The 27,551-nt window shown below is 44.4% G+C and overlaps 1 protein-coding gene across 1 annotated transcript; it reads left to right on the top strand.

Moving 5' to 3' along the window:
- Positions 1-27,542, top strand: LOC110488368 (ETS domain-containing transcription factor ERF). The gene is made up of 5 exons (XM_021560597.3): positions 1-622; positions 21,491-21,725; positions 23,458-23,570; positions 24,571-25,457; positions 25,564-27,542. Exons 1-5 carry the CDS (start codon positions 601-603, stop codon positions 26,113-26,115), a joined length of 1,809 nt encoding a protein of 602 aa, XP_021416272.2. The 5' UTR covers positions 1-600; the 3' UTR covers positions 26,116-27,542.
- The last annotated feature ends 9 nt before the right edge of the window (positions 27,543-27,551 follow it).

Consider the following 27,551-nt stretch of genomic DNA (forward strand, 5'->3'; position numbering starts at 1 on the left):
AGGTCCGCGTGGGCGGCCCCGTGTGGTAGGGAGAGCGAAACACGACACCCCTAGAGAGGAAGGGGGGTAGAGAATACGGAGTGAGTGGAAAATGAAAAGTCTGTAGAAAGAGAAAGAAAAAAAAACGTGGTTCCATACTATTCAGATTGAGATTTTTTCTTGCGTTGTTTTGACTGCTGGAATGATGATGTGGAAGATTCGACCATGCAACATTGTAACGCGGTTAAACTGATGAGCTAAATAATTAGAACCGAGTGTTACAAGGCATTCCCCCGCTATCGGCACGACGGACATAAAAGTTCAACGCCATTCAGAGCTCACGATTGGATTTATACAAAGCTAGAACACCATTCGTCTCAACGATTTGTGAAAAAGAACAAAAAAATAAAACTTGGAGCTCAAAAGTAACTAGGGAACAGTAGGGGCCAGGGGTTTAGAGCGCTTGAGAACAGAGGGATTTAGGCTAAGCTTAGAAACGGAAAAGTTTTAAAGCTAACGAGGAATTTTGCAACATATCAAGAAGAACAACGAAGTCTGGGTGTCGTATACCAAGCGAGCTAGAAACCAAACGGGAAACTGTCTGAATTGACCAGAGTCACCATGAAAACCCCGGGGGATACGGGTAAGTTACGATAATGTTCGCGGACCAACTATTGTCCGAATGGAACTGTCTGACCCTGTTGTCCACTGGAAAGTGCTTGATACTTTATGGCGCTCGACTGGCACTTGTTATTGTTTCACGTAACAACACAACCTCACCTGGATACATTTGGTAAAAGCAAATGATGCACTTGTAATGATCTACCATTGTGTGATAAATGACCCATGGTTATCGTACTAATAACTCGGTGAGAACTTTATGTAATGAGACGTTGAAAATCCATACAAGCTATAGCACTAGGCTAGTTAGCTAACTAACGTTAGAATAGAATTGCCGCAATTTCCCACTCGAGTCCAAGCAGAGCTAGCTAGCTAGCTAACTTGTCAGGGAAAGTTTGTGAAGTAATTACGGAAAATCCGTTGCTCACACCACTGTCTATTTGTTAGCGAACAGTTCACTATATCGGTGTCTCTGATAGCGAAGTTTACATGGCTATTATTAGTCAAGGCAGTTAGCTAACCAACTTTCAAACTTCCACACTTGACTAGCTAACTAGCCAATTCGCCCAAAATGGACATTCCTGGCGAGTAACATTAGCCCATGTTAAGCAAGGTAACGTTAGCTATCAAACGGGCACTACTGACCTGTTGATGACTAAGAAAATAGACAAACTATTTTGTTTTTCTCCATTAGCTAATTAGCAACCAGGGATGTTAGTTGGGCATTGTAGGACACGCATTTGACATTTAGCCACTGCTTTTCAGCCCCATTTTCATTATCTTCAGCACAAAACCAGTGTCTTTCCTACGTTTCAATTTAAAACATTACAAACACTGAGTTTCCCAATGACTTGACCCAGAGACATTTTTCAGATTTTGAAAATCAAAGATTTAAACCATTTTTCATTCTACCCTGTGACGTCACAGAGAAGCTTTTTTTTAGGACCTTTATATGATATTTTTAACCACAGATCATATAAACACGCAATTTTCAGATGTGTTGTCCTCCCTCATCTTAAACGTCAACGACCGCCGCTGTTATTTATTATTATTATTATATATGTATTTTTTCACCTTTATTTAACCAGGTAGGCCAGTTGAGAACAAGGTCTCATTTACAATTGCGACCTGGCCAAGATAAAGCAGTGCGAGTTACACATGGGATAAACAAGCGTACAGTCAATAACACAATAGAAAAATCTGTATACACTGTGTGCAAATGAAGTAAGGAGGTAAGGACATAAATAGGTCATAGTGGTGAAGTAATTACAATTTAGCAATTAACACTGGAGTGATAGATGTGCAGATGAGGATGTGCAAGTAGAAATACTGGTGTGCAAAAGAGCAGAAAAACAAATATGGGGATGAGGTAGGTAGTTGGTTGGATGGGCTATTTACAGATGGGCTGCGTAGTGATCGGTAAGCTGCTCTGACAGCTGATGCTTAAAGTTAGTGAGGGAGATAAGTCTCCAACTTCAGTGATTTTTGCAATTTGTTATGGTGCTGAATATAATGAACAAGGTTGAAAGGTGAATTGCCCTTTTAACTCAGGCACAACTTTTGGAAGTTCCATTAACTAGCTAGCTAGAGTAGCTAAGTTATTGAATGCCAACGTTACATGTATCATGGGGGACATGCCTGTACAATACCATTGTCATTGGTCCAATATTTCTTGTGAGTGTGCCCTACATTAGGGAATATTTTGGCTAATCAAAAATGTTGCCAGCCAACAAACACTCGGCAATTGAACGCATTTGTATTATTCTTATTATTTGTTGAATCCATAGCAAAGTAGCTACTGTAGTCCCAGTCATTTGCAAATGACCTATGCCCTTTGTTTGTGGTTTACAAATGGGCCAATAGAAGTATATATGCAGGAACACCCTGAATTGCGGGCCGCAATCACACCCTTCTGCCTCCCTGAGTAGGTCTAGTTCGCAAGATCGAGTCCTTCTCTAGTTCAATACAAATAGGTGTGTCATGCATCATGTCACATGGCAAAGGGGTGGTAGGTAGACTAGAGGTTAGCGCGTTGGGCCAGTAACCACAAAGTTGCTAGATCGAATCCCCGTGCTGATAAGGTAAAAATCTGTTTTTCTGCCCCTGAACAAGGCACTGTTCCTAGGTCGTCATTGTAAATAAGAATTTGTTCTTAACTGACTTGCCTAGTTAAATAAAATAAAAATACATATATTACACTACACACTGAGTATCAACGCAATATTACGGAGGTGTTTCTAAAGTTTAGTTTACTCACTGTATTTCAGAGCATGGTGCTATTTTTACCAACCTATACAGTGCCTTGCTAAAGTATTTTCACACCACTTGGCTTTTTCCACATTTTGTTGTTACTACCTGAATTTAAAGGATTCAATTGAGATTTGTTTTGCCACTGGCCTACACACAATACCCCGTAATGTTAAAGTGTAATTACACCGAACAAAAATAACATGCAACAATTTAAGATTTTACAGTTCACATGAGGAAATCAGTCAATTGAAATAAATTAATTAGGCCCTAATCTATGGATTTCACATGACTGGGAATGCAGGTATGCATCTGTTGATCACAGTTACCTTTAAAAAAAGAAAAGAAAGCTAGGGTTGTGGATCAGAAAACCAGTCAGTATCTGGTGTGACCACCATTTGCCTCATGCAGTGAGACACATGTCTTTCGCATAGAGTTTCAGGCAGTTGATTGTTGCCTGTGGAATGTTGTCCCTCCTCTTCAATGGCAGTGCGAAGTTGCTGGATACTGGCGGGAACTGGAACATGCTGTCTTACACGGCGATCCAGAGCATCCCAAACATGCTCAATGGGTGACATGTCTGAGTATGCAGGCCATGGAAGAACAGACATTTTCAGCTTCCAGGAATTGTGCACAGATCCTTGCGACATGGGACCATGCATGTGGTGATGGCGACGGATGAATGACACGACAATGGGCCTCAGGATCTCATCAAAGTATCTCTGTCCATTCAAATTGCCATTGATAAAATGCAATTGTGTTCGTTGTCTGTAGCTTATGCCGGCCCATACCATAATGTTACGGCCACCATAGCGCACTCTGTTCATAACGTTGACATCAGCAAACCGCTCGCCCACATGGTAGCATACTCTGTCTGCCATCTGCCCGGCACAGTTGAAACCAGGATTAATCTGTGAAGAGCATACTTCTCTAGCCTGCTTGTGGCTATCGATGGTGAGCAATTGCTCACTGAACTCGGCTACAACACCAAACCTTAGTCAGGCCAAGACCCTGGTAAGGATAACGAGTTTCTGACAGTTTATTAACAATTATTTGGTTGGGCAAATTCTCTAAAACAAAGTTGGTAGAGAAATTAACATTAAATTCTCTGGCAACAGCTCTGGTGGACATTCCTTCAGTCAGCATGCCAATTGCATGTTCCCTCAACTTGAGACATCTGTGGCATTGTGTCCTGTGACAAAACATGCACATTTTAGAGTTGTCATTTGTCCCCAGCACAAGGTGCACATGTGTAATGATCATTCTTTTTTAATCGGCTTCTTGATATGACACACCTGTCAGATGGATCGATTATCTTGGCAAAGGAGAAATGCTCACTAACAGGTATGTAATCAAATTTGTGTGAAAAATCTGAGAAGTGTTTTATGCGTCTAGAACACTTCTGGGATCATTTATTTCAGAAACATGGGACTAACATTTAGCATTTTTAAATTTTTGTTCTGTCTATGTTTTTCCAAATTAATTAAAGCTGAAATGTCTTGAGTCAATAAGTGTTCAACCCCTTTTGTTATGGAAAGCCTAAATAAGTTCAGGACAAAACATTTGCGTAACAACTCACATACATTGCATGGATTCACTCTGTGTGCAATAATAGTGTTTAACATGATTTTTGAATGACTACCTCATCTCTGCATCCCACACATACAATTATATGTAAGGTCCCTCAGTTGAGCAGGGAATTTCAAACACTGATTCAACCGTGAAGACTGGAGAATTTCCAATGCCTCGCAAAGAAAGGAACCTATTGGTAGATGGGTCAACATTTTTAAAAGCAGACATTGAATATCCCTTTGAGCATGGTGAAGTTATAAATTACTCTTAGGATGGTGTATTAATACACAGTCACTACAAAGATACAGGCGTCCTTCCTAACTCAGTTGCCGGAGAGCAAGGAAACCGCTCCGGGATTTCACCATGAGGCCAATGGTGACTTTAAAACGGTTAGAGTTTAATGGCGGTGATAGGAGAACTGAGGCACTAACGTAATACTGCAAAAAATGTGGCAAAGCAATGAACTTTTTATCCTGAATACAGGATGTTATGCTTCGGGCAAATCCAATACCACACATACAGTGCCTTGCGAAAGTATTCGGCCCCCTTGAACTTTGCGACCTTTTGCCACATTTCAGGCTTCAAACATAAAGATATAAAACTGTATTTTTTTGTGAAGAATCAACAACAAGTGGGATACAATCATGAAGTGGAATGAGATTTATTGGATATTTCAAACTTTTTTAACAAATCAAAAACTGAAAAATTGGGTGTGCAAAATTATTCAGCCCCCTTAAGTTAATACTTTGTAGCGCCACCTTTTGCTGTGATTACAGCTGTAAGTCGCTTGGGGTATGTCTCTATCAGTTTTGCACATCGAGAGACTGACATTTTTTCCCATTCCTCCTTGCAAAACAGCTCGAGCTCAGTGAGGTTGGATGGAGAGCATTTGTGAACAGCAGTTTTCAGTTCTTTCCACAGATTCTCAATTGGATTCAGGTCTGGACTTTGACTTGGCCATTCCAACACCTGGATATGTTTATTTTTGAACCATTCCATTGTAGATTTTGCTTTATGTTTTGGATCATTGTCTTGTTGGAAGACAAATCTCCGTCCCAGTCTCAGGTCTTTTGCAGACTCCATCAGGTTTTCTTCCAGAATGGTCCTGTATTTGGCTCCATCCATCTTCCCATCAATTTTAACCATCTTCCCTGTCCCTGCTGAAGAAAAGCAGGCCCAAACCATGATGCTGCCACCACCATGTTTGACAGTGGGGATGGTGTGTTCAGGGTGATGAGCTGTGTTGCTTTTACGCCAAACATAACGTTTTGCATTGTTGCCAAAAAGTTCCATTTTGGTTTCATCTGACCAGAGCACCTTCTTCCACATGTTTGGTGTGTCTCCCAGGTGGCTTGTGGCAAACTTTAAACAACACTTTTTATGGATATCTTTAAGAAATGGCTTTCTTCTTGCCACTCTTCCATAAAGGCCAGATTTGTGCAATATACGACTGATTGTTGTCCTATGGACAGAGTCTCCCACCTCATCTGTAGATCTCTGCAGTTCATCCAGAGTGATCATGGGCCTCTTGGCTGCATCTCTGATCAGTCTTCTCCTTGTATGAGCTGAAAGTTTAGAGGGACGGACAGGTCTTGGTAGATTTGCAGTGGTCTGATACTCCTTCCATTTCAATATTATCGCTTGCACAGTGCTCCTTGGGATGTTTAAAGCTTGGGAAATCTTTTTGTATCCAAATCCGGCTTTAAACTTCTTCACAACAGTATCTCGGACCTGCCTGGTGTGTTCCTTGTTCTTCACGATGCTCTCTGCGCTTTTAACGGACCTCTGAGACTATCACAGTGCAGGTGCATTTATACGGAGACTTGATTACACACAGGTGGATTGTATTTATCATCATTAGTCATTTAGGTCAACATTGGATCATTCAGAGATCCTCACTGAACTTCTGGAGAGAGTTTGCTGCACTGAAAGTAAAGGGGCTGAATAATTTTGCACGCCCAATTTTTCAGTTTTTGATTTGTTAAAAAAGTTTGAAATATCCAATAAATGTCGTTCCACTTCATGATTGTGTCCCACTTGTTGTTGATTCTTCACAAAAAAATACAGTTTTATATCTTTATGTTTGAAGCCTGAAATGTGGCAAAAGGTCGCAAAGTTCAAGGGGGCCGAATACTTTCGCAAGGCACTGTACTTGTGGCTGCATCATGTTACGGGTATGCATGTAATCATTCAGGAGTTTTTCAGGATTAAAAAAAAAAACTGAATGGTGCTAATCACAGGCAATATCCTAGAGGAAAATGTCTTTGTCTGCTTTCCACCAGACACGGAGATTAATTCACCTTTTCGGCAGACAACCTAAAACACAAGGCCAAATGTACACTGGAGGTTCTTACCAAGAAGACATTGAATATTCCTGAGTGGCTGAGTTAACAGTTTTGACATATCTATGGCAAGACCTGAAAATGGTTGTCTAGCAATGATCAACAACCATTTGACAGAGCTTGAAAAGAATAATGGGTAAATGTTGCGCAATCCAGGTCTGGAACGTTATTAGAGACTTACCCAGAAAGACTTGCATCTGTAATCGCTGCCAAAGGTGACTCTAACATGTATTGACTCAGGGTGTTGAAAACATATCTAATGAAGATATATTGGCTAGTGTTTAAAAAAATATATATATATATATTCTTTTTTTTTTTTACAAATGTTAGAATTTTTCTTCCACCTTTTACAAAGTATTTTGTGTAGATCATTGACAGAAAATTACTTTAATTAATTTTAATCCCACATTGTAACACCACAAAATGTGGAAAAGGTGACTAATGGGATGTGGGAACTGGGAAACTAAAGGGTGAGGTAAAATGTGGATTTTGTTTTCATACACCAAATGTTATTCTTGCCTTGGGCCTTCAGTCAGCACCCCACCCAGGTTCCTCTATTGTGCAGGATTCCAGGTATCTCTTACTACCTCTGAAAAGAAAGATTGCAGGAGGAGCAGTTGTACATCCCCCAAGGCAGATTTAATGTTCCTAAGTAGTTTCATGGCGTGCACTCATCTGCAATCCACTCATTGGTTCAAATTGTTCCTGAATGCGTCACATTTCGGGAATCCACCTTGTAGGCTCAGCCACTGTTCTCCCACGTCTGTGTCCCAACTCCACTGTCTAAAAACTGGGTCATTATTAGGGCTGACCCCATTTAGTCGACTGGTCGATAGGCTGTCGGTTGACCAAGAGTCCTTTAGCTGAGCAGCAGCAAAAAAATAATAATCCTGGTGTACAAGACGCCTGTCTGGTTCGTGCCTGTCTGTTTGGACTAATCCATTGTGGAGGCCGTGGCACAGTCCATCCAGTCGAAGAAGACATTCGCTATGGAAATTGTTTATGGTTATATTATGTAAGAACAATTGTGCAACAAATAAGATGATTTTATAACAAATGCGCCTTCTCTGGTGTTGGATAATGGTCGATGTCTGGAGTTCTTCCTAGACCATGTTGCTATGTGCATATTAGAACAGTTAGCCAGCATATTAGTATTGAGAACAACGCGGCGGAGGCAACAGCGGGGTCGGATGAGAAAACAGCCCTGGACATAATTGTCTAAGAAAAATGAGGAGAGAAGAAACTCCAACTTAATTAGGCCTATAATCAATAACCTAACTTTTTAAATGTGCCTGGCTTTATAAATCATATCTACATCAATAATACAGATTCTGCTTCTGTTTGAGTGTTTGTTTAGTAGCCTACTGATTCCATGAGCACCAAGCCTCAGGCAACCACAACATGTAACTGAAAAAGTTGCTGGATCAAATCCCAGAGCTGACGAGGTAAAAAATCTGTCGTTCTGCCCCTGAGCAAGGCAGTTAACCCACTGTTCCGCGGCGCCAAAGACGTGGATGTCGATTTAAGGCAGCCCTCTGTGGTTGGGTTAAATGCAGAATACACATTTCAGTTGAATGCATTCGGTTGTATAACTGACCAGGTATCCCCATTTCCCTTTTTAATCTATGCTATGCTGTAATAAAGGCTTAACACTTTTTATTTTTTTAACATTTTCTTTTCATTAGACCAGCCTCTCTGGTATTATTTATAATTGATTTAGTATTTGCGCTGTTCCAAATTGTCAGAACTTAAATTTTGAATGACGATGATGATGATAACCCTCCTTTTTCCTTGATCTCGTTATTGTTATTATTATGGTCATCGTTATCATAATAAGTCATGTCGTTATCATAATAAGTCATGTCGTTATCATTAGTAGGTATAGTATCCTTGTACCATTAAGCTGTAGGCTTATGAGTAAATTCTGTTTAATACCGGAACTTACTAGGGTGCATATTTCAATACGCATGTAGGCTACTGTATCAATCAATCATTTATTTGTTAATGTCATCACACAGCATAGGAGTCATTCACGATTTGAAATGTAATCCAAGCATTTTAGTTTTAAAATAAAATAAAGTGACCATTTGAATAATTTGCGTCAACAACATATAAACCATTTCGTTTTTGGAAATTGCATACATGAATAAATGCAACTGTTTTTACTCTGCTGTAATAAATGCTTTATAAAAATTTTAAAAAACATTACCACACTCTTATAAGCTTATTTATTTAGAGTTGTTTACTTTGTTCCAAACAGCCGGGAAAAGTATTGTACTCTAACGGCACCTGTTTGGTACACATAATATCCATGCAGCTGCTTGCTCCTTACCTACCTTCTCTTTCTTCATCTCCATATTTTCCACAACTAGTCACATTTATTCCACATATCCTTTATCTCCTGAGCAACCAGTAAACATTCCCCCGTTTTCGAGTTTGTTACATCCTCTCCATCCAATTTACTGTCATGTGTTAGTGTTTACGGTTACCTGTTTATTAATGTAATTATGATATGCCATAGGTCTGGCCCTATTGGTCATGTGCATACGATGCATACATGTGTCACATAACGAGAGCAAGGGTTGAGGGAATAGGGAATGTTATTCCTAAACAAATGTTTTTCCTTACAACTTTTCAGTCGGAAATGGCTGTAATTATGTTGTAGCTTCAGCAACACAGACAGTGCGATACACACTGATGTTCTGTGGTGGTCGCTGCAGCAGGGAGGAGAGGGAGACAACGGGTGCTTGTTTTAAAAAAATAAAAAAAATAAAATGGCAAGTCTGAGCCAGGCCCAGATTTGTGTCTTTAATTATTTCATCAAACAGTTCGCTTAAAGCATCAGACAAGCTCAGTGCATATAGTTGATTTGATTTAAATACATAGGATGTGTCTATATATGGAAAAATACACGTTTTAACATTTCTACCAATCAATTGGTTTAAAGAACAGACTCTTGGTCGAACAATATATTTTTTTAGTCGGAGACAGCCCTAGTCATTATGCCATATGGGAGTCACTTTATGCTACTCTGTGTTAATATTGTAACGTAGACTTATGCCAACATTCCAGGAAATATTGTTAGTGTGATATATATATATATATTTATCTCAATAGGCGACTGTATTCAGGCACATATTTATGTTGTAGATTACATAATGTCATATAGGTCTACATGGTTCCCGAATCCACATAGACTGAAGTCTGTTTAATTCTGAACATTGCGTGCTCCTGGCTGACTGGCCCAGGTGAAACAGCGCAGAGGTGCCTTGTCAACTGCACTGGGAGTCCAGTTAAATGGGTCACACTGCTCCCATCCTGGTAGGACGCGAGTGGAGTCTGGCCCGCTAGCTCCAATTTTCCACTTGTGTTACTCATTATGTCAACCCGCCATGTAAGACATCACAGCTGTAGCCGGGCACTTTTTGTTGTCTTCTCCTGTGTGTGAAGTGAAAGGACCCATACATGAGCAATTAGCCTGCACAGGGTGCTCATGTTTGTCAGTGGGAATATTCAACATGGTTCCTGTCTGCATTTTTAAACATGACTGTCAGGAAAGCAAATTAGTAAGCATAGTGGATTGAATTAGGCCTAGGCTAATAGCATATCCCCAATATGTTGGCTAGGCCTAGCTGGCCAAGTAATAGATGAAGGTTGTGGAAAACCCCTAATAAACAGGTTATGACTGTCGTCAGACTTCAAGTGTCTGATTGGCAACCTGCACCATCTCAAGTGAACTCCGTATTCTGACCCGTGATGACGACGCGTAGGAAGATTTTTTTTTGTTGCCTGGAACTGTGCTTTGGTTATAGCCCACACACACCAAGCCCAGGTAATGCAGGTTAAACAAAAGCACACACCATAGTCCATTACCCACTGACTGACTACAGTAGCCCTCCCGGCTCCGTGCTTGAAAGGGCTCCTGCAGTGTAGATGAAACGCCAGGGTAGCCCAAGTGGAACCAAATAATAGTCGGCCCGCTGAGCAGATAACATGTCAGGGCTTCTCGATCTGTATATCCTGTCAGGTGTTTTCGAGGTTCCGCCTTCTACACAAATTCACAAACTCCGAGCTTGATGTGACCCATCAATTTTAAGTCAACTTGCGTACATTTTACTCTGGGAGAGGGAGCATTTCTTTTTAGAATGTCATGAATACTTAGGCTTATATGGTGGGCTTTTCTCCCCTATTGGAAATCTGAACAGACTTTATTTTAAATATATATATTTTTTGCTTTCAAATCTAGTCCTTTGGTCTTTAACTAAAAATGTTAAAGGTTTAAGTCTAACCTAAATGAAACAGGCATAATCAGAGAAAGATGAACTTTGTGAAGTACTATACCACACACTTTAAGGACTGATTTTATGTATGGTTTTCAAAATCATTACCAAAACCCTCGTCTAAGATACAGAATTTAATATTTAGCATAGGTATGCTAATATTCCCTTCTGAGCTGGAATGTTCCCATCCAATGCCCTTGGGCTTCACATAATCAGATGTTAATCACTGTGTCAAAGGGACTAACATTTCTGACATGTATCAGTTAAACCACCAAATGGTATACTTTAACCTCTCTGTGATATGTGGGATACTACTGACCCACCTGGCCAAAAGCCAGGGAAAATGCAGAGCACCAAATTCAAATAAATTACTATAAAAATCTAACTTTCATTAAATCACATATGCACAATAGCAAATTAAAGCTACACTTGTTGTGAATCCAGCCAACATGTCAGATTTCAAAAAGCATTTTCGGTGAACACAAACGATGCTATTATCTGAGGATAGCACCATAGTAAACAAAGAGAAACCATATTTCAACCCTGCAGGCGCAACACAAAACATAGAATAAAAATATAATTCATACCTTACCTTTGACGAGCTTCTTTTGTTGGCACTCCAATATGTCCCATAACCATCACAAATGGTCCTTTTGTTTGATTAATTCTGTCTATATATATATCCAAAAGGTCAATTTATTTGGCGCATTTGATCCAGAAAAACACCGGTTCCAACTTGCTCGATGTGACTACAAAATATCTCAAAAGTTACCTGTAAACTTTGCCAAAACAAAGTTTTGAGTTATTTTTTTAATGTAAATAATCGATAAAATTGAAGACGTGATGATCTGTGTTCAATACAGGAAGAAAACAAACTGAAGCATGCTTTCTGGTCACGTGCCTCTATCTAACAGTACACTTCAAGTGACCCTTGTTCAAGATGGCCCTCTTTCAAGATGGCCGTACTTCTTCATTACACAAAGGAATAACCTCAACCAATTTCTAAAGACTGACATCCAGTGGAAGCGATAGGAACTGCAAGAAGGTCCCTTAGAAATCTGGATCCCCAGTGAAAACCCATTTGAAAAGAGTGACCTCAAACAAAAAAGAATCGGAATGGTTTGTCCTCGGTTTCGCTTGCTAAATAAGTTCTGTTGTACTCAGACATGATTCAAACAGTTTTTTAGAAACTTTTCTATCCAAATCTACTAATAATATGCATATCTTATCTTCTGGGGATGAGTAGCAGGCAGTTGAATTTGCGCATGCTTTTCATCCGGGCGTGAAAATACTGATAAAATAAGTTAACAGAACACCTTTTCTAGTACACTATTTGTTTTAATGTCAATGGACTGCATTTGGACACAATTTAACACCATCACATCATTCACCCATGGCAATCTTTGTCCCCCAAGCTGTCAATAGTGCTGGTTGCTCTGTCCTGTGGCTTGTGGACGTAGGGGAGCACCATGGGTATTTTTTTTTGTTGTCTGCTCACGCCCTGGATTTGGTGGGAACCCTGAGGTTTTGTCTCGCCTGTGTCTGTCAGAACTCTCTCTGGATCCTTGTGGCTTTGGCTTTTCCACATGTGTGTGGTTGTGTGTTTTACTTCAAACTAATGTTTGTGTTAGTGGTGTAGATTCTGTAGCACGTTTCCTTGAACACAAGCCTGTGTGAAGGCTGGACTGGTGAGAACACAGCAGTGTGGACTCCATCCTTTCTCACGCTACTTCGCACAAACTTGACAGCTTGCACCCGATTCTTCACCAGAAGCAAGATCAAAGCGTGTAAGGTGTGAGGAAGGAGAAAGCAGAAGGGGTGGTCATTTTACGGGCCGCTACAGAACAGAAGGGAATCTTAGCCTTGTTCCCGTTAGTCTTCAAATGGTTCCATCTTATCAGGGGAGGTTTTAAAACTCCCACGGTATGTTTTTCTCCCCGTCTCCTCTCCAGTTGGTAAGCTTTACAGCCAGAGACCACAGCTCGGAGTTAATTCAGCAGAACATTGGTTCTTTTACCTGACAAGTGAGAACCCCCAGAATGTCACCAAGGCCACCCCTCGCCCCCTTTTTTTTATTTTAAGATCAATTATGTTACTTCTATCAGACTGCCTCTACTTACTATATATAGAGGGGGAGTGAAGATTTACTCTGCGTTTTGTATTGTGCTCTGCTGAACACACACACACACACATGGCGGTTTATTACCGGGCCGGATCCCCCACATAGCAGTTAAATGGCTGAATGTGTTGTATTGCCCACACACACACAGACAAATGCAGCACACTCTTTCTGAATTATCACGCTAGTGCAGATGCTGATGCTGGTTGCCATCTTTGTGGCGACGCCACATTGGCTCCCTCTATTTTTAAGCACAAAATGTAGTCTCGGTGAAGGATTTTTGCATACAGACGATCATCAATCACTCTCAAGTAGATAAAAAAAAAAAAACAAGTATAATAATATTTAACCTTCTATTTAGCTAGGCAAGTCAGTTAAGATCAAATTGTTATTTACAATGATGGCCTACCGCTGTAGCTGTGTTGCATGTCGCACTAAAATAAACAATGTAGCCTTCCTAAAGTTTGATTCGCACACAGCCTACATTTAGGGCCGGCACAGTTACCGTATAACTGCGTAACCGGCGCATACGGATGAAGACCATCGCAAAATAAATAACCATCAAAAAAAATTTATAAAACAAATGTGTGTGTGTGTCTGTACAAACAGCTGACTAAAGACGGGGCAGTCGTGAGGTCAAGTTAGTTTCTGCTGAAATATGGACTGTGCACATTCCAGTAGCCTGTATGCAGGCTACCTAAAACCGATTTGTTTAAGCATCATTAATGATGCCCTGCTATTGAACACGGCTCTGAAATTGCAGCAAAATGCTCCCATGTCGTCTAATCTGTTGAGGTATTTGTATCGAGTCAATTTGAAGCTAGTTATTGATTACGAGAGGTCACTGAGTGGAAGCACGTTGAGTACTGCCACCAGGACTACTATTACTTATGACTATGAAGACCTTTAGTCTCTATGGAAAGATGGAAAATTAAAGATTCATTAGCCGTCAGTGAAGGAATTGGCAGCGTCAGCCCTGACTGATTCATCTGGCTCCCTTGGTTTGGTGGTTCATTCTGGGCTGTGGCGACAGCCGCCGGTTAGGGGAGGGAGCCCTGATGTAGACTGCGCTAATCCCACAGCTGGAGCCACCAAGTTGTCGTCAGCCGCTGTCTGAACAACAATGAAAGTAAAGACTGTCTGGAGACCTAACCACAACACAGAATGTTCTAAACGGGGCAATCTATCTGTTTCTCTGACTTTTACTCCCCCATCCCCATTTCTAGTCCCCTGGTCCACTGCCTGTAGCCCCCCTGGTCCACTGCCTGTAGCCCCCCTGGTCCACTGCCTGTAGCCCCCCTGGTCCACTGCCTGTAGCCCCCCTGGTCCACTTTATTTACCCTTAACGTTTCCTGGCTCTCCTGCTCTGTCTTGGCCTACTACTGTCTTGGCCTACTACTGTCTTGGCCTACTACTGTCTTGGCCTACTGATCTTTCTCTCACTGACTTTCTGAATGTCTGTGTCCATGTTAGCTCTTGGCCTTCTCTTCCATGTCACCTTTCTCCTGCTCTGTTTGCTCTTACTTTCCCAGAATCTCTCCCATCATCCGGCAAGTCTTGGTGTTTTTGCGAACGTGCTGTCTGAGGATTTGAACAGACCGATTTGGCTTAGAAGCCAGACGCTGCTGTGGTCTACAGAGGCCAAAGCCCGGTCTGTCTCCAACAGAGCACAGGCCATACCTCTAATCTGTGCTGCCTGGATGCCCCTGAGTTCAGAAGCCGACTTTAGTGCACCATATCATGAATCTCCCTCCTTGGCGGAATGATACAGAATAAGAATCTGAGCACAGCCAGGAGATGGTGTGTCTCAAATAATAGAACAAATACCAGAGGAGCAGGGGGTAAGATATAACAAACTGACATGAGTTAAGACAATGGAACTCACTTGCATTTCTCCCCATGGTGTGATTGCCAGGCCCCTGTACCACCACCAATAACCTGGGGCCCAGACGACTGTCTCCGTCTTTGTCACCCACAGGGGACTGAAAGGGCCAACTGTGCAAACAGGCCAATCTGGGTCCACCCCACTGGGAGGCTGTCTGGACAGACCAGTCAGAACTCACCTTCAGACCACTGCCCTCTGGATTGGCCATTTCCATGTTACAGCCAGGATGCTTGTCTATGAGAAAAAGCCAATCAGAGCTGACTTCTTTCAACAGCATGCCCCACAGTGTCTGTGGTAGGTGGTAGGCCTGATCACCGACAACAATGAGACTGCCTATAGGGAGGATGTCGGAGACCTGGCAGTGTGGTGCCAGGATAACAACCTCTCCCTTAACATGATCAAGACAAAGGAGCTAATTGTGGACTACAGGAAAAGAAGGGCTGAGCACGCCCCCATTCACATCGATTGGGCTGTAGTGGAGCAGGTCGAGAGCTTCCTTGGTGTCCACATCGCCAACAAACTATCACAGTCCAAACACACCAAGACAGTCGTGAAGAGGGCACGACAATGCCTATTCCCCCTCATGGGGCTACAGAGGGTAGTGCGTACGGCCCAGTACATCACTGGGGCCAAGCTTCCGCCCATCCAGGACCTTGATAACTGGCCGTGTCAGGTTAAGGCCCTAAAAGTGTCAGACTCCAGCCACCCTAGTCAGGCTGTACCGGAGCACCAAGTCTATGTCCAAATGGCTCCTGAACAGCTTCTACCTCCAAGCCGTAAGACTGCTGAACAATTCATCAAATGGCTCCTGAACAGCTTCTACCTCCAAGCCATAAGACTGCTGAACAATTCATCAAATGGCTCCTGAACAGCTTCTACCTCCAAGCCGTAAGACTGCTGAACAATTCATCAAATGGCCACCTGGACTATTTGCCCCTTTTTTTTACTCTGTTGCTACTCACTGTTTATCTATACATAGTCACTTTACCCCTACTGACATGTACATATTACCTCGACTAACCTGTACCACTGCACATTGACTCGATACCAGTACCCCCTGTATATAGCCTCTTTATTGTTACTTAAAAATATATATATATTTTTTTAACTTTAGTTTTAGAAAATATTTTCTCAACCAACAATGCCGTTTTAAGAAGAAAAAAAGAGTTAAGGGGTTTGTAAGTAAGCATTTCACGGTAAGGTCTACTACACCTGTTGTGTTCGGCGCATGTAACAAATAACATTTGATTTGATTCTCTGGGGTAGTGGGGATTTAGACAATAAATACACGGTCGTCCTCTCACTTGGGCCGGACCTGATTTGGTCTTGCAAATGGCCCTCTTAGTACAAGCCCAGAGCATAGAGGAAAAAGCCTGCACTGAGCCAGGCTTACCCAGCCGACAATCCTCCATGTCCCCTCTGATCGCTTCCAGGACCTCCAGGTCACTGGCTCTCCTCTCGACGAAGTCACATGGTTCACAGCAGTCTTAACGTCGTTGGGATGATGAGGCTTAGATTAAGCGTGTGCAAATACCTCTCTAAGTGTTCTTTTTTTTTGTTTGTTGCTATTCTACCATTCCCACAACACTAGAACTGCTCGGCATCGGGTGACACCCCCAGTGTTCAATCCATTTTATTCTTGGAATGCCTTTGTTACAACTATGAAACGGAAAGCATATGTGTTGGAACGCGGTAACAGTTTTTATTTCTTTTATTTCCGATAACAAAAAAAGGCACCATACCTCCAAGACGCCTGGTCAACTGATGACCTCAGTAGCCTAAACATCATGATAAGCGCCAAGTGTGCTCGGTAAATCGTGAAAATTCGCACAAGCAATACTGGCATTTCTGATGAATGTGTCTATCACAACAGTGAACTTTTCAATGTTTTTCAGCCAATTGGAGCGGAGCATCTTCACACAATGGCATCAGTTGGCAGTTATCACATAAACAACAAAAGCTGGTGAGCGCTTTACGGATGTTTGTTTTTTTTCCCTTAATATGTAGCGCCTACCCTCTCAATTACATGTTGTGCTGTCAATTGGGCCAAAGCATTGTCACCGGCGGGTTCTATCCAAACAGTGCCGTCCCTTCCTCTCTCCTGTCTCTCTGTTTTCATTTGGTGGTGGTGCGGGCACGTGTACCGTTCTGGCATTTTTATTTTTTTGTTTGTTTTTGGAGCTTAGTCCTCGGAGGTGTCGGTTCAGGCTGAGAATAAGAAGACATCAGGTGTCATGATTCATTTCTTTCCTACCATCTGAGTGTTTACATTGAGATTTTGTAGCAACCCTGACGCAGCATGTTGCATCCATTCGTCTTGGTCTTCTTGCCATTTGTACATTACTCACGCTCTCACTGTGTACTCCGAGTAGACCGATTTAAAACGGCTTAGATTCGGTGGACTGATAACGGGTGCACACCATTTTGAGGTAGACTGATTCAATAGAATGGCCCGCCCTGTTCATTCACAATTTGGTGATTTACATAATTATGTGTCGTTCGCTTCCCCTCGCTCATCAACTCACCCATTCTCCTCCTTTCTCATTCATCATACTTCATTTATTTAATCTGTTGTGAAATAATTTTCGGTGTAGCTCAGGTTTTAGACCTTCAACTGTCGGGAGGAGAGGAGCAGGCCCTACTGTTGGGTAAAGGAGGGACAAAGGGAAAACCATTCACAAAATGACATTCCCTCCTAAAACTGGTTACCTTCAATTATGTTTGTGATATTAAGATTCTAACAACAATGGTGTGTCATAGACTTATTTTAGGAAAAGTCAAGGACAGAGTGTGGCATGACTTTAAAAATGGCAGTTATACTTTAAAAAACTTGTTTATTTATTCGTGAGCAGTCCAAATGAGTGTTTTAGCGGTTCTATTGTTAAGGGTCAAGCCTAGTCAAACAATTCCTACTCAAATCTTCAAATTGGTTGAGGTTTACCAAATACTTTTGTAGTGAATTATGAGTGCTGTTTTAGTTACTAATAATATACGCACAAATCAAGTTATTATGGAGATCAACACAACTCCATTTCCTAACCTCAGGTCTCCAAGACTAGTATTTAGGATGTCTGTCCCAGGGATCTATTGCTGAGGGTGGAGACTGAGCAGAGCCTGCACAGGCGTGCTCATAAACACTGGCTCCGAGTCCTCCCCGCACGAGGCGAGACCTGCACTCATACTCGACAGTCCTCACATAGCAGGAAAATTGACGCAAACATGCACTCTGTCTAACCATCTAGGGCTGATTTTAATCACAGCTTGCACTGCACGGAACTCCCCGAGACGCGTCTGGTTTCTGTCTGGGCACAGTTGGCCCCGGCGCACCTCGGGATCCATTACACCGTCGCAGTCCGGCCCCACAACGGTCCGACCACCATTGCATTCTAACTCGCTTTCATCTCTGCGGCTTTGACATTGACGATTGTTGACGTGAAGATGACGATCGCATATCAAGAGTTTCTTTACTCTTCTCATCTCCTTATACCCCCCCCCCCTCTCTCCTACATGTTAATTTACCTTCTGTCTCATTCCTGTTTTTATTAAGCCACCCCCTTCTCTCACTTTTCATACTTGGACCTATCTGGCTTTAGGGCTCCTGAGTGGCGCAGTGGCTAAGGCGTCACTACAGACCCTGGTTCGATTCTAGGTTGTATCACAACTGGCCGTGATTGGAGTCCCATAGGGCAGCGCACAATTGGCCCGGTGTCGTCTGGGTTAGAGTTTGGCCGGGGGCAGGCCATCATTGTAAATAATAATTTGTTCTTAACTGACTTGCCTAGTTAAATAAAATCACGAGTTGGTGTTGATGGCCATGTCTTTAGGATCGGGAACTATTAGCCCTTATGCGAGCATGAGTCAATGTTAGCATCCACTTTTTTAGCATCAAGCAGCTTGTGCTTGCTTTCTTGTTTTTTTTTGACAGTGTTCACCCTCTCGCAATAACAGTGCACAATGGCATGTCCCTGTTGAAAGTCAACGCTCTACTCACATGGAGAACAAGTCCATTCGCCCCCGTGCCCTCAACTACCCATCTCTGTGGCCAGACAGCCATCACTAGCAAACGGAGGCCAGCCAACCTTTTTCCTGAAGTTAAATATAGAGCCAGGAAAGAATAGGAGGAAGGGAGGGTAAAGGGGGAATTGATGGCGGGAACAGGGTGAGAAAGAGACAGAGCCCCTGGTCTCAGAGCAGTTGGTATACAATGCACACCTGTTATTAAAACTACTATTATAAACACATGACATCATAGGGCCATTTTTTTATAAAAGTAGCTGTATTGAAAGCCTTGTATGAAAATGGTTCTCGTGTGAAGATCCTGTGTGTTCTGCTGGAAGGGAAATTCAGGTTCCTCGAATAATAGGCTCTCTGGTGGTTGTCCTAAAAATACACTTTCTGTCACTACTCCTTCCGTTCTTTCCCTTAAAGACCCAGGGAGAATGGTTGGACAACTGTGCCTTCTTTACTGACCTCACACGCTTGATGTTCGTGGGGTCATTATGGCCACCGACCTGACTCTCGTCCCAGGTATCAGCACACCACACGCGTGTGTTATTATGGTGCTGCGCTATGAGCGTGTTTATCTGTGTGTTATTCCTATCATAGTTACTGTCACCCGCAGGACCAGCAGCAGTCCCACCAGGACCACTTGTAGTTAGCGCAACAGAGCAGAAAACAGGCTTGTAATAGCTGTGCGTTTGTTTTTGCACTCCTCTGTCTAGATAGGAGCAGCCTTGTGAGTGTTGGAGATTTGTTGTATGTGACGGACACCGGTGGATGTCTAATGGACAGCGGAACAGTGAACTTTCATCAGTGAAACCACAGATGACAAGATGTTCTCTTTTTATCCTTTTGACGCCTCTTCCCTGGCCCCTCTCGCCCAATTTCTCGCTTAACTCGCCCCCCCCTACTTTCTGAAAAAAAAAATAGGAACCTTTTAATTGAATTACATTTTTTTTGTTCGGTGTGTTTATTTATAGAGCTAAAATACCCTGTTGCTAGGCGATGGTGTCAGAGGGAGCGAAGAAAAGAAAGGGATGGCAGCGCGGAGGGGAAAGGCGTACTCCATGTGAAAGCTGAATGACAAACAAGAACAGGCCATGAGTCAGCACTGACGCACGCTCAGTGGGCATTGCTGCTATTCGTGTGTGTGAGCACTCTGCTCCCACTTTTACCTTTTCTGTACGTGTGTGTTTGTTCAATTTGCTCACTTGCTTTCATGTTCTCTGTTCCTGCTGGACTTTACATGTGCGTTGGCACCAGCTTCCCAGCATCTGCCCAAGTGGTACAGATGCTGAAGTGGCGCCATTGATCTGGGCCCTATCGTCTACGATGTGGGAATGGTATGCGTATGCTTTATGGGCTGTGAAGCATCGGATGGCCATCAGAACCATTTAGTCACCGTTTAGTCATTTCAGACGAGACAATTGAAGTAGTTCAGTGGTTTAGCCTATCCTATTGCTCGGAATGAGTCACGTGTCATAGGCCTTTAACTGGGTGACTTACAAAATGGGATCTACCTTCATGATTTCAACGTGTCGGCTTACAAAGAGGTTTAGTGACAATGGGCATCACAGTCATTCTGGTGCAGCAGCATTTGAACTGGAATGAAGATGTATAGTGACAAATGTGGACTTTGGCCCAACAGGTGGTTGAATGGGACAATGTCTGCATTGCGGACTGTGTTCTTGTGTGTTTTTATCTGAGTGTTTACGCTAGTGTTTTAGATATGTCCTAATGTTTTCCTATGACAACCATAAATATCTCTGGTATGCATTCCGTAGGGTGTTTTATGTGTTGTATTGTGCCCATATGTTTCTATGAGAGATTTTCTCGGCCTGGTTGCTAGAGCACATTTAGTCCCAAGGAGGTGTGTGTGTGTGTGTGTGTGTGTGTGTGTGTGTGTGTGTGGGGTTATGTCTCTGCTAGTCTGCCTGGCCTTGCGTTGAAGTGGTGTTGAGTCTTTAAGGACAACCTACCTCGCTAAAACACACATTCACTCTCACTGCTCTCACATGTTCTGTGTCTAATGCTCGTTCTATCTTTTATTTTGTCTTCGTACTCGAGGCTGATATACGACGAACATGAAACTGATATGAAAGCGCCAGGCCCAAACCCTGTACAGCTTTGATTTCAAACTCAAAACAAGTTTACCCCAAAAACCAACACTCCTTTGCTTTTATACACTGATCCCAGCACAGCTCGGTAAGACCCTTTTTTATCCAAAGTGACTTAGTCAGTAATCTTCCTGTGACCCGCCACATGGGAATCAAACACACAATTCAAATTGTTTGTTTTTTTGACCCATTCTTCCACCCTTTGTCGACTCTCCACTACCCGCCTTTTCCCTGTTGCCTCTGCTTTTCTCAGCCCCATGTTCCACCACCCCCAGCATATGAGCACTACGCCTCCATCTAACCCTTTCTCTCCTTCTCCCCGTCAACAGGGTTCGCCTTCCCCGACTGGGCCTACAAGCCCGAGTCGAGCCCCGGCTCGCGACAGATCCAGCTGTGGTGCTTCATCCTGGAGCTGCTGCGGAAGGAGGAGTACCATGAAGTCATCGCCTGGCAGGGCGACTACGGAGAGTTTGTCATCAAGGACCCCGAAGAGGTGGCCCGACTGTGGGGCGCCCGCAAGTGCAAACCTCAGATGAACTACGACAAGCTGAGCAGGGCGCTTCGGTAAGAAACGGGAACAACTGTCACTACGACGTAGGGGTTCTGGGTATTGTAGGATGGAAGGAAGTGAACAAATCTCTCTTGCAAAATAGGTTTTTATTTCAGTGTGAGAAACCTGTGTAAATACAGGTTGAATGGTGTTTTGTTATTAGACCAGGAGTGGGGGAAATCTGTATTCAGGGCTGCAGTGTGCTTAAACTTCTGCTCTAACACACCCAACTCAACTACTATCTCTCCATTTGAAGGCCGCTTTTAGCTGATTTAAGTTGGGCCGGAATAATGAGAGCTCTGGAGTGGCTCCCTCCTCGTTACTCTTTCAACGAGAGGGGGAGGAGAGCGCAGGAGCAAGCGGGAGCGCGGCTCATCGCGACTTGTTGATCTCCGACGTACGTCAAGGTCCCTCGTTTTAATGTGACCGCTCATTTAGATAGCGTTCGACTTTTTATAAACCCACACACCTGCAGAGCACGTGGGAAGAGGAGAGCTTTTATTTAGTCCTCTGTCTGTACTCACTCCCTCACTTAATTGCACACATCTCTGGCTATCACACACACACACACTTAGCAGCCAGCGCTGGACAACATACCAGCTTGTCAGCATCACCTTCAAGTCGTAGGTTGGTGTGGGTCAGCTAGTGCTCATCCTACCAATGACTCGTCACTGCTGCTTTCTCTGCCAGTCCTCCTCCATCCCATCTGCGCCTTGTGGGTTTGTTTCTATAGTAAACTAGTCTCCTCGAACGGGCGGACCCTAACCTCTGGTACTATCGTTCCGTGGTAAAACTCTTCAATGAAAGTAGTTTTCCCATTCTGAAGTAATTGAAAGACTGCAATGTTCTTTCCTCATTAGGGTTCAGGCTTTGATTCGGGGACGACGAGCTCCGTCAGTGTTCAAAATGTGGTGCTTTTAAAGCTGTGGCATTCAGGCAGTAGTAACGTTAGCCCTTTGTGCTTTGTTTGAAGTGAGTTCAAATGTTCTTCAAAGCACCGCAGCCCATGTGTGAGCTTGTGTCCCCCCGCATGTTTCGCCTAGCTCTCTCTCTCTCTCTCTCTCTCTCAACTCCAGTAGTCACTCACCGTATCACACAGTGTGTGCTTGTGTTGGCGCCCCCCCCCCCCCCCCACGTGTTCGAGTTCTCTCTTTCTGCGCCTGTGAACATTATGTTCCAGTCCAAACCTCCCGTCTCCACTTCACATCGTCTATATCAAAGCAAGCACCCGGCAGCCCTCCACTATCACTGCCATTTTAGCAAGTGTGTAGGTGGGAGCCCACTCTAGTCATAATTTTGGAGTCGCAGCAATCGGGAAGAGGCCCTTCATTCATCGAGTCAGTGCGGACACTGAGTGAGAGGATCGGCAATGAAAAGGCTAGAACTAGCTGCCTTTTGGTTCAGCAGCCACTGTAGTGCACTCAGTCTCTGAGGACTTCCTCCCACTCAGTGCAACAGGAGTTCTTCAAGACCTGAATCAGTTTCCCAGTGTGTTTATTTAACCGTCGTTTGTAAATGTTTGTCTCATTGAGGTAAAACGCATCTTGCAAGAGAGGCGTACTATACTACACTGTCTACTCATTACATTTCATATTGAGGCATGGTTGGTTACGGCACATAATGAGACCCTTAGATAAACAACTACACAGTGATGGATACTGCACGTTTTTGGCGGTTTTCTGTGTATTGCACTCGGTAATGCCGGAATGTATGTCATTGAATGTATTTAATCCCCCCCCCCCACAGATATTACTACAACAAGAGAATCCTCCACAAGACCAAAGGGAAGAGGTTCACCTACAAGTTCAACTTCAACAAGCTGGTGCTGGTCAACTACCCCTTCATCGACATGGGCTCTGGTCAGTACTCTGTCTCTAGTCTGGTTAAAAAAATCCACCAGCGACTATCGCTGGCACAGAGTGATCCGAGACATCAACATTGTTAGCAGTTTGAGCACAGTATAGCTGAATACGTTGTGCGCGTTCGTCGTTTGGAAGTCGTCACTCTTCTGAAAGCATTTCCATAAAGTCCTCGTGTTATTTACAGAGATTTTTGTATTTCATTTGTATGCATCTGTCCAATTACAAACGCTTCAAAGACTACGCTAATACAGACCTGAGAGCTTAACCCATAGTAGCGGCATTTTGTAATGGAAACCGCTACACCGGCGGACTGGTAACGGCGCGGGCTAAATGCTAAAACACAAATCCATCCCCATCGGGTTTGTAGTGTAGTGCAGCGAGGATTGCATCTGTGTTTATCCGCTTCATACCAAGTGTTTTCCCTGAAATCCCCTCCAGCGGTAATCACAACCACCACAGTGTAACTACGGCACACTTGAATCCTGATACCATGTGGCATAACTGCTGCGTGATGTTTTTATTATACTCCATATGTGATGTGGCTCCGGGGTTTTGACATGTGTTTTGATATAACGGTCACACACACACCCATGCCTCTCCGACGTTAACTCACTCAGCGGTTTTAGGGAAATGGAGCAACCTGATCCATGTTTGTGATGGCAAAAAATAACAACTTTCCAATATTTAATTTTGGCACGGGCGAGGATGCCAAGAATTTATTGTGTGCCACAATTTGGCGTGGTTAGTGTCGGAAAGTGGAATGTAACACGTGGCCTGTGTGAGCCGTGTGTTTCTCGGTCTCGGTATACAGTGACTTTTCCTCTCACTCACCTCCTTCTTACTTGGTTTCACTTTCAGTCACTCATCCTTCTGTCACCTAGTGCCTCTCACTTGTTTTTCCTCTACTGTTTTCCTCGTCTCTCTTTCTCTTATTTTACTCTCTGATTACCTCAGTTTCATTCCTACCCTCTCTAACTCAGTCGTCGTCTCTCTCCAGGTAGGGGAGTCCCCCAGAGCGCCCCTCCCGTGCCGACTGGGGGCAGCCACTTCCGCTTTCCCCCCTCCACCCCATCCGATGTGCTCTCCCCCAGTGAGGACCTGCGCAGCCCGGGCATGTTCAGCAGCGTGGCCCGCCGCCTGGGCCGCGGCTCTGTCTCCGACTGCAGCGACGGCACCTCCACCAACTCTGAACTGGAGGAAGGCGTGGGGGGTGAAGATCGTGGCGGCACGGGTCCTGAACGGGCATTCCGCGGCCTCCTCCACCCCCGCCTCTCCCACGACTCGCTGTTTCGCGCCTACGGAGGCCCTGGTGGGCTAGGCCGCCCCCCGCCCGGCCACAGGGTCCACGGTGACCCCATGTCCCCGTTCCCTGTGTCCCCCCTGCCGGGCCCTGGGGGCCTCCTGGGCCCCACCCTGTCTCCGGCCCTTTCCATGACCCCTGGCTCCCACCTGCCCTACACCCCGTCCCCCTCCCTCAGCCCCATGCTGGGCTCCCACTTCTCCTTTAACCCGGACGACATGAAGCGCTACCTGCAGGCCCACCACCAGAGTGTCTACAACTACCACCTCAGCCCCAGAGCCTTCTTCCACTACCCCAACATCGTGGTCCCCCAGCCCCACAGGCCCTCTGCCGCCCCTGACAAGCCCATGACAGCCCACCACCATGCCCCGCCCATGCCCCACTCCCATTCGTTGCACCACCACCAAGGGGAGGAGCAGCACCCCTCGCCCTTCAAGTTCAAGCTGCAGCCGCCTCCGCTGGGGCGTAAACAGAAGGACGGCTCCACCTCCTCTACCGGGGGCTCCTCATCTAGCTTAGGCTCCTCCTACGCTGCCTCAGGGCTACTCTCTAACTCCTCCTCCTCAGTGGGCCCAAAAATCAAGGTGAGCCAATCCCTAACCAGAATCAAGATTAGCCTGACTAACCACCAGTTTAATGTAAAAAGAGATGTTCTCAACAATGACTCATCTGTTGTCTCTTATTGTCTAGGTGGAGCCCGTCTCCGACGTTGAGTCCGATGAGGAGGTGGAGGTGACCGACATCAGCGAGGAGGACGAGCTGCTTGATGATGACGAGGGAGACGTCTTCACCCCCCCTCATCCCACCAACGGAACCACCCCTACGGCCATCACCAACGGCAACCTGGGCGCCATCGTCGAGGACGACCTGGACGAGGACGTGTTCAAGACCCCCGCCGCCCCTCCCATGGGCCCTCTAACCCCCTCCCTGTTGGCCCTGAAGCGCGAGCCGGGCCAAGGCCCTCCCATCAGCCCTGGCGGGACCCTCTGCATCCCCCTGAAGCTGCGCTTCAAACGCCGCTGGAGCGAGGACCAGAAGATGGAGGCCGATGGCGAGCGCGACGAGGCCGAGGACAAGAAAGTGCGGGCAGAGAAACAGGTGGAGCCAGCGAATGGGGAGGGGCCAAGGAGAAGCCTGTCCCTGAGTCTGCGCGCTCCTCCCCCTCCGGCCCAGCGCAGGGCCAGCTCCGAGTTGCAGAGAGCCACAGCCCAGCTGTCTCTGGAGAGCCATGGAGCTTGCTGAGGCAGGGATACGCACAAACCGTGGACACGCATACACACAATCACATGCCCGTACCTACATACACATTCACTCATATAACCAAGCATGCACATAGAAACAAGTGCCTGGGCAAAAAGCCTTTTTACTCCCATTTGCAACACATTAAACCCAGAACATTAACAAACAGCTCAGCATGCTGTGACTGAGACACTAAGGGATGGTCATAGACACAAATTAATACTGACACCCCCTCTAAACGAAAGACCCCCTGGGCCTATCCCTTAGACCTGTACACTGCCTTTAGGTGCCTCCCATCTCGCCTCAACATCTCCCAGTAACACCCATAGCTCCTTTGCCTTTCAGAGATGCATCAACACAGATGGGAAAGAATCCCCCCCCCCCACCCCTTATCTTCAACAGACTTGAAAAGAGATTACAGAAGTGCCTGTCTTCACGTACAATGGTTTACAAAGCAAAGGAAAGCGAGGGGCCTCGTACCAACTCTTGTCAACTATTCCATCACCTTTGACCGGAGAAGGGAGCTCAGGAGTCATAACGAAGAGACTTCCATGTCCATATCTGTCTAATCACAGGGACTGACTTAGAGACTTAGGACTGAATTTGTGTCTGAGTCAGCGCTCTCTCTTTGACCATCGTCCCCCACCGACTTGACCGTAGGGACAAAAAACGAAATGGCGTGCATCCAAGCCTTAATGGACAGCTCGTGTACTGGGCAGGGTCCAAAAAGGGGAGCAGCAAAAACCCTTCAAGTTGGGGCCCTACATGTTAGGGGCCATTAATGTGGGGACCCTACATGACTTTTGCACAATCTTATAAGGAGAGTGAAACGAGGAGATTGGTAATTTGTCCGCTTGGAATGGTGTTGAAAGAGTATCTTAGAGGTCTCCTCCGTTCCCCTGGTTTGAGCTGCTTCTTTCTCCCATAGAGAGCGCCTGAAAAAAGGACAGTATTTGGGAAGATGCACGGAGGGTTAGAAGTACCTCTGTATATACAATGTTCTTGAACTGAAACGAATATATTTTTCTTCTCACTCCCCAAAAAAGTATACCGTGAAATGAATGCGAGTACCTAGGTGAGCTCCTGCAAAGCCTTTTAGTGACTTTTTAAATTCCTTTTTATTTTCTGTATTTTACAAATACGCAGCTCATTTTTTTTGAACAAACAAGACAAATTGAGATTGTGCTTTTTTTTTAAGCTGACAGGCGACTGACTATACATGAATTACCCTGGCCAAATAATGTACACACACACACACTATAGAAGCCTCAAGCATACCGTACTGAAATTTGTTGGTGTGGGCACAGACCTTATACACTGACTGCCACTTTGCCTTTTTTTATACCAAGAAACAGAATCTGAATGACTAAAACCAATACTACACATATTTTATTTGAATATATTAAATACAAATGTTATAATTCAAAAAAGTATAATTT

Source organism: Oncorhynchus mykiss, chromosome 30 (assembly GCF_057628025.1).
Source record: "Oncorhynchus mykiss isolate SJ-2025 chromosome 30, ASM5762802v1, whole genome shotgun sequence".
Lineage (NCBI taxonomy): Eukaryota > Metazoa > Chordata > Actinopteri > Salmoniformes > Salmonidae > Oncorhynchus > Oncorhynchus mykiss.